General features: G+C 51.5%; 1 protein-coding gene across 8 annotated transcripts in view; it reads right to left on the minus strand.

Annotated features, from left to right (window-relative positions):
- Positions 1-254: 254 nt before the first annotated feature.
- The window catches only part of TBC1D16 (TBC1 domain family member 16), a 31,114-nt gene continuing 23,763 nt past the window's right edge, over positions 255-7,605 (minus strand). For 6 of the 8 annotated variants that reach the window (XM_015645518.2, XM_015645517.2, XM_015645515.2 and 3 more), the window contains 8 exons: positions 6,507-6,654; positions 5,341-5,508; positions 4,387-4,535; positions 3,534-3,668; positions 2,634-2,820; positions 2,081-2,260; positions 1,465-1,611; positions 255-1,033 (listed from right to left, as the gene is read on the minus strand). In XM_015645518.2, coding sequence (XP_015501004.1) covers positions 788-1,033; positions 1,465-1,611; positions 2,081-2,260; positions 2,634-2,820; positions 3,534-3,668; positions 4,387-4,535; positions 5,341-5,508; positions 6,507-6,654 — 1,360 coding nt within the window. In that variant the 3' untranslated portion in view covers positions 255-787. The remainder of the gene's footprint in view (positions 1,034-1,464; positions 1,612-2,080; positions 2,261-2,633; positions 2,821-3,533; positions 3,669-4,386; positions 4,536-5,340; positions 5,509-6,506; positions 6,655-7,605) is intronic. The other 2 variants (XM_015645516.2, XM_015645514.3) reach the window with 1 other exon arrangement.

Here is a 7,605-nt window from a genome sequence, read left to right on the forward strand (position 1 = left end):
CACAGCTTCTCTGGGCACCCTGTGCCAGACCCTCCCAGGGAAGAATTCCTTCCCAGTATCTCATGAAGAAGAAAACTTTGGGCAGTGTCTGTGAAATACCCTAACTCAGAGCAGCAGTGCTCTGAGACCTGGGGCAGTCAATTTTCTCTAAAAATGGGAAAAAATCATGCCAGCAGTGTATCCTATAAAACCAGAAAAGGCCAGAGACTCCGAGGTCTCCAGTCCTTCCTTGCTGACAAAGCAGACACCTTCCCTGCAATCCCAAAGGTCTGCAGTTTTATTTTTGGCAGATTATAATTAAAATGGCTTTTATGGCTTTGAAAAGGAGCCACGAAGCTGCACGTTTTGGTTGAAGCAGGAGCGTGTGGTGTGCTCTGGGTGAGGGGACGGTGGCCTTGGCTCTGCTCCTGCCACCTGCCACCAGCACCTCGGGGTGGCCTTGGCTCCCCCAAGGGCTCTCCTTTCTCACCAGCAAATAACAAAGTTCTGCTTGCTAACCAGTCCAGTCCCAGAGGCAGAATAAAAAGTCCTTGTTAAAACCTAGAAAAGCTTGTTTCTAACAAAATCAAATCCAAACACAGTTCCTGGGTCGATGCCTTTCTCTCAGGTTCCATCACCCATGCAGTGGAACTTCCCCTATAGAGCAATTTAACTCCTCTTCCCTTCCACACCTTTCAGTCTTCTCAGGAGTCCTGACAAGCTATTCCTCCATTCTTTTCTTCAGCAGTTTTCCCTGTGCACATCCTTCCTGCCCTTCCCTTCCGCCGTCGCACCCTGTTCCTCCCAGCTATTTTCGGAAGGCAAAGACATCCCGTGTTTTCAGGCCTTTCTTGCCTTCACTTCCTGGTTTAGGAGAAGACACTTCCACCAGCCCCCCGTACGGGCAGCTCTCGTTCTCCAGGTGGTGGCCAGAGCACTCCACAGCGGGGATGAAGCCACTGTCCCACATGCCTGTCCCACACAGCTTGCAGAGGTCGTGCAGGCTGCAGGGGATGCGGGGCAGCAGGTGGAACTGATAGAGCAGACTCCTGGCCTAGAGGGACACAGAGGGAAAAGTCACCCCTCACCAGGGCACCTCCCACCCAATCCTCCCCTTTGGCTGCCTGGGCTTCAGCAAAGGCGTGTCCTGCCAAACACCTGAGGGTTACCTGAGGCACTGGGGACAGGTCACAGGGGCTGCCACACTCCACAGCTCATCCCATGGCCCCAGTCACTGCCCCATGGCACCAACAGCTCTGCCTCCACTTCCCTGGGCAGGTTATCCAAACAAGGGCTATCCCAACCACACTGTCACCTCCCAAGCACTCAACAACTTCCTCCTCCTGCTGCAAATCTTCAGGCAAACAGCAGCATCCCTCCCAGGCAGCCACAGGGACACAGGAGATGCACAGCTGAAGCAGCAGACCCCGATTTTCTGAACATTCTGACTGATCTCTTGTCCCACATGGGCACCTGGGTGTTTACCTTCCTGAGTACGAGCTCCCCGTTCATGTGCATGGCCAGGTTGCCGAAATGCAGCAGCATCTGGTCAGTGGCCAGCTGCTGCTCGATGACGTCGTCCCCATAAATCACCACGATGGCCACGCAGATGAAGAGGTGGAAATAGTCTGTCTGCAATGGGAACACAGGGGCTGCTGTACAGCAGGTGGAGGCAGAGCTCTGGCTTCACCTCCCACCCTCCACAAGCTGAGAGATTTTGCTCCCTTCAGTTCTGCCCAGTGGTGAGAACGTGAGTTACCGGTGACTTCTGAACCACAGCCGAGCCAAAGCCTCTTTCCTTCACAGCACAGCAGCAAGCTCTGCACCAGTGTTTGCACCACAGAGCAGATTTTTGGGAAGACATTTCCCAGCTGTGGAAGAGAAGCCTGAACTTCAGAAGTGAGTGCTCAGCATTTTCTGAAACACCTCCTTGTGAAGCCCAGACATCCCCAAGGAGAGGCAAGCAGGGCTCCATCCTCCTGCTATGTAGATAAACCTCTGCCACAGTCACAGACCCGACTTCTTTTGGCTGCTTTGCTGCTGAGAGCCCTTCTGGAAATCCTCAGTGCTGAGGGGTGAGCTCAGGCAGGATGTGCCTCACCTGGTAGTGAGCCCAGCACGCCTCCCACATGCGCAGCGCCTCGGCCTCGGGGAACTCCCGCTTGAAGCAGAGCAGGATCCAGCGGTGGCAGAAGAGCATCTGCAGCCCGTCCTCTCCCAGGGCACTCAGGTGCTGGTGGAAGCGGGGGTGCATCAGCCGCAGCAGCTCGCGCAGGTACAGCTGGAAAAGAGGCCCTGGGCTGAGGCCCTGCCCCGGGCAGCACCCCTGGAGCAGGGCTGGAGAGCTGCAGAGCTCTTCTCTCTCAGCTGCCATTTCACAGGGATGGATATAACTGCCTCTGGAGTGCCTCAATCACCCAGGATCAATTCTGCCCACCAGGGGTTTCCATAGAGTCAAAGAATCCTAGAATATCCTGAGCTGGAACTGACCCACGAGGAACATCAAAGTCCAGCTCCTGGCCCCACACATGACATCCCCAAGGATCACCCCAAGGTTTGCAGTGTGGTTTGGCATGCTGGACCTCCCCCAGCCCAGGAACTGGGGAGAGGAGAAGCCACTACAGGGCTGGAGGGAGCCCAGCACTCAGCCTCACCAGCTGCTTCTCCATGTCCTCATCCCGGGGGGAGCTGATGAAGATCGTGTTCTGCATCAATCCAACAAAGCACCAGAAAGTATCTGACTCATCCAGGACCTCTGCCAGGAGTGGGGCAACCAGGTCAGACATGCCCTGGGAGTAGCCAATGGTTGGGTTAAATACTGCATAGTTCAGCAAGATCCTCCTGGAGCAGAGACAGAAATGGAGAGGGGACAGGTGAGGGCAGGTGACAGCATCATCTCAGAGACAAAGACACAGGGCCTCATGTGAGGTGCCATAACACAGACAGGGAAACCCTGCTGCAAACACCAGTCCTGAGGCACAAACTTCAGGAAAAGGTTTGGCATTCACAGACAGCGAAACATAAACAGAAAATGAGAATTTAAAAAGATTAAGAGGACAGAAATGAAGGGCACATGGGAGAGATGATGCCCAAGATATGCACAAAGCTCCAAGCCATGCTGTTGGATGAAACCCAGCTCTGGAGATCACACCTTTACAAGTCACACTCTCACAGAACAGACTCTATTCTTGTCCTTTACCCCATCAGGAGAACCACAGACCCAAGCACATGTCCCCAGCCCTACCACAGCACCTGTGCTGTGCTGTGTGTGCAGGGAAGCTCAGGGATGGCAGCAGGGAAGCTCAGGGATGGCAGCAGGGAAGCTCAGGGATGGCAGCAGGGAAGCTCAGGGATGGCAGCAGGGTTACAGGATTGAGAAGGGAGCTACAGCAGCAGTGGGAGCACTGGGGAAGGCTCTGCTGTTGCATCCTGTGGTTCCAGATGCACGGTGGGTGCTGTGCAGCATTCCCAGGCAGCCTGGGCTGGGGGCTGACCAACTTGTCTCTACACTGAGCAGGATGTGGCTTTTAGGACACTGGAATCAGACACTTCACCTCATGGTCTCCACATTTGGGTTGTCCTCCCCTCGGAAGAACTGGTTGCTGCGGTCGGTCCTCACGACATCCTTGTCCACCGTGAACTGCACCTGGCGCCAGAAATCCTTCTGCTCATCTGGAGCCATGGACAGCCTGGAAACCACACAGCAACAGCACAGGGTTGCCAAGAGAGGAATGTGAGTGCCACAATGAACAAAAAGCCTCATTTCAGTCTTAGTTTGCAGAGAAAACTCTTCCTGTACCGAGTTTGCTCGGCACCTGAAAAACAGACGGGCAGGTCTGTGCAGTACAGAGGATTGTCTGTCCCAAGGGATTACTGGAAGGAGCCTCCTGGGTTATAAATGGGATGACACGATGTGTTTGCTGCAACAAACACTTCAGAAGCATCAGACTGTGTTCTCCACTGCTCCTTGGAACTCAGCACACCAGAACTCACCACTGGTTTCATTGACTCCTGGTTATTAACAGTACTGTGCCCCTCCAGCTTCAATGTACTCACCTCCATTTAACAAACAATTCTTGCACAAACAACCTTCTGGAATCACATAACCCTTTCCATCCCTTATTTTCATGTACATTTTATTTATAAAGAAATATAAATTCCCAATTTCACCTTCACTGTTCTAACCCAAGACTTGCCTGTGAGGTTTCCCTGCGTGGTACTGACGAGGCTGTTCCCAGAGCCCAGCTAATGAAATGTCTGAGCTCTGTGGCACTGGCAGTGCCCAACACACCTCCTTCCCCATCCCTCCCATCCCTCTACTCCAGCCTTTCCTGATGCAAAGGGTGCAGAGACTGTGATGTCCAGCCCAAGGAAAATGAGCAGGGGAGGATGATGATGCTCTGTTACCTTTTCTCCTGGATCTCAAAGTACTCTTTCCTCTTCTGCAGCCTCAGTGCCTCCCTCTCTTCAGAGGTGGACTCGTAGCTGTAGTAGTGCAGCAGAAAGGGCCACACCTCCCCACGGATGGAAATATCAATCCCACCAAAGAAAATGGCCTGGAAAAAGGAGCAAAAGTTATGGCTGGTGTAGATTTAGCATTCCCAAAAACAGCAACAAGCAACTGCCCGCTGCTGTGCTTTGGTGCCTCTGCAGCTCTTTCCTGACAAGTGACGCCTTGATTCAAGCTCCTGCAATTTGCACATGTTTAGAGGGAAAGTGCTGGCCCTCTATTCCCAGACCAGACACAAATCAGGCTCATTTCAATGTCAATAACCACCCCCGGAGAGGCTCTATGATTAACGTGTCGTTCTCATGTCACGGCTTAATCCCAAATCCTGGAGACTGCACTGCACTGCAAACTTCTCTCTCAGGGCCCAGTGCTCCCCTCAGCCCTGGTATTTCACACAGCAATCTCAGCTCATACAACCTCAGCTGTTTCAACCATCTCAGTCCTTTCAGCAATCTCCAGAGTTCTCTGTGACTCGGTCACACATTCTGCACACACAGCAGGCACTGGGCACTCTGGTTTATGGATTCCAAACCGCAGCAGAAGTGGGACAGCTCCTCGCTCAGAGGAATGCTCCACCACCACAGAACGACAGAACTGGTGGGGTTGGAAGGGACCTCTGGAGATGTCCAGTCCAACCTCCCTCGCCCAGGCAGGGTCACCTGGAGCAGGTGATACAGGAACACGTCCAGGTGGGGATCCAGCCCCGCAGCGAGATCTGCAGCCAAGGCTTCACTCACCCATCTCCATCCTCCCAAAAGCCCAGCCCTTGTCCCTGACAGGAACACAAACTCCTGCGGTTCCCCCCGGGGACTGGCCCTCAGCACGGGAGAGAACAGAGGGGAGCCCCTCACCTTCCTCAGCTTGTACTCCTCCTCCACCTGGCCGGCCTCGTTGAGGTGGTGCAGCCAGCTGGACACGTCCAGGCGCCGGTACGAGTTCTCCTCGGGGTGTGTCTCCGAGGAGGGCAGCTTGGGCCGGCGGATGGAGAACTGCATGCAGGTTTTCTCATCTGCCAGCTGCTGAACGGGGCAGAACAAACCACAACTGCAGCAGGAGCCAGGGAAAGCAGCACAGTGTGAAACCCAGCGCAGGGAAACCTCTGCGTGGTTCATACAGGATTAAGCACTGAGGAGTTGCACTTGGGGAGGTTTTGTTTGGTTTTTTTTTTTTATATTCCAACCATTACAATAACAAGAGTGATTAGAAGAATTAAAATCCACCACAAAACAGATTCATCTTTTAAAAAAAATTAGTTTCAATTCCTCCTCCAATCTTATCCCTGACCTGGAACTGAATTAATGCTGCTTACAGCAAAACTTGCCCCTGCCAGGAATGCCTGCAATAAATTACATATGATTGGCCATATACAAAGGGATTGCTGTTAGGAGAGAGGGGAACTGCACTGCCAGGCTCTCTGAGGGCACTCAGGATCCCAGTGCAAGGCTGCAGCTGACATTTAATTTAAAAATCAAAGGTTGTTCAATGCAAAAAGTGAGCCCATGCGACCGTAATAAGAAAAGCAGCGGGGGGCTCTGTGGGAAGGATGGAAATTTAAAAATCACTGTTTCTAACAAGCACATACAATATCTTAAACAGATAATTAAAGAGCTCTTATCACATTTGTATGTAGATTGAACAAAATATGGCAAGATGCCTTGTCAAAACATCCTCCAAACGGAATGTTGTGCGTCACAAGATGGATGAAAGGCTCTGACACAATTTCCTATCTCTGCAGATTTCCAGACACCTTCTGTGCCTAAAGGACAGTGCCCACCTGTCAGGTCTAGCAAAACCACTGCCTAAGTAAGTCTTCTGGATGATCTTCCCCCATATTCCACAGGCAGAACAGGAATGGATGGAGACAGACAAGTCCAAGAGAGGCCTTGAGTCCAGCTTGCGTTTCCATCCTGCACGTGGCAGCTTCCTGCCTGACCTGGTGACGTGAACTCAAAGCCTCCTTCCTCCAACACACCACCCTGAAGTGAAACACCTGGCCCCAAGAGCCTGGCTCAGGTACCTGGTCCTTGAGGTGTGTCTCTGTGCAGTACTTCCATTGCTGAAACACCTCGGACAGTTTATCCAGCCCACCGTGGTGGAAATGGAAGATCTTGTACTGGCTCTCCCTGCTGGCCACCACCAGCTGCCCGCAGGTACACGCCTCATCACTGTGGGAACAATGGAGAACGAGCTGTGGAGCCCACCCAGCACAAGGAGGGACCCTTGGGACAGACAAGTCACAAAGTGCAACACCAAGCTGCCCCTTAAAACAGGGCACAGAGCCAGCTTAACACCTCTGGGACTCACTGATCCTTACGGGTCACTTCCAGTTGAGACATTTTATGATTGCATGACATGGTCATAGTGACAATTTTCTCCACTTGTGCCTGGTAACAGCACTATTTTTACCCTTCCTTCACACGAAGGAATTAAAATTTGTCTTCCCTGGAGAAAAAAAACCCCACAGGAAGTCTGCCCCAGAAACATGAAGGCAGTACACAAAGTCAGCTCCTAGGGATGTGCAGACTTGCCCACTCACAGCTTTGTCCAAAGAAACAGGAGGGAAAGCAAACAGAGAGAGTAAAAATGTTTTTGCAATAATTTGAAAAAAAAATTTGTAATAATTTAAAAGATAACTGTAAGAGGCTGAGAGCAGCAAGACTCTAGAGGAGCCTGGTGAGGGGCAGGCAAAGGAAAAGGTACCAGAGATAAAGATGTTTTTCATATCCCCAGGTTATTTGAAGCATTTATGGAATGACAGCTAAGAGCAACCTTTACTAAAAATAAAATCCTTTCGGTTCTGTAACTGTAATTCAGAGGCTCTCCTTGGGAAGGCTGACACTCACTTTCCTGGAGACAATTGTTCTGGAAAGGCTTCCAGGTAGGATTGCAGAAATCACCTCCACCCAGAGCCCTGACATGGAGCATGCACAGCTCACACAGAGCTCACACACAATTTATATACAATTTACACACAATTCACAGCTCACACACAGCTTACACACAGCTCACACACAATTTATATACAATTTACACACAATTCACAGCTCACACACAATTTATATACAATTTACATACAATTCACAGCTCACACACAGCTCACACACAATTCACACACA

The sequence above is a fragment of the Parus major genome, chromosome 18, assembly GCF_001522545.3.
Source record: "Parus major isolate Abel chromosome 18, Parus_major1.1, whole genome shotgun sequence".
NCBI lineage: Eukaryota > Metazoa > Chordata > Aves > Passeriformes > Paridae > Parus > Parus major.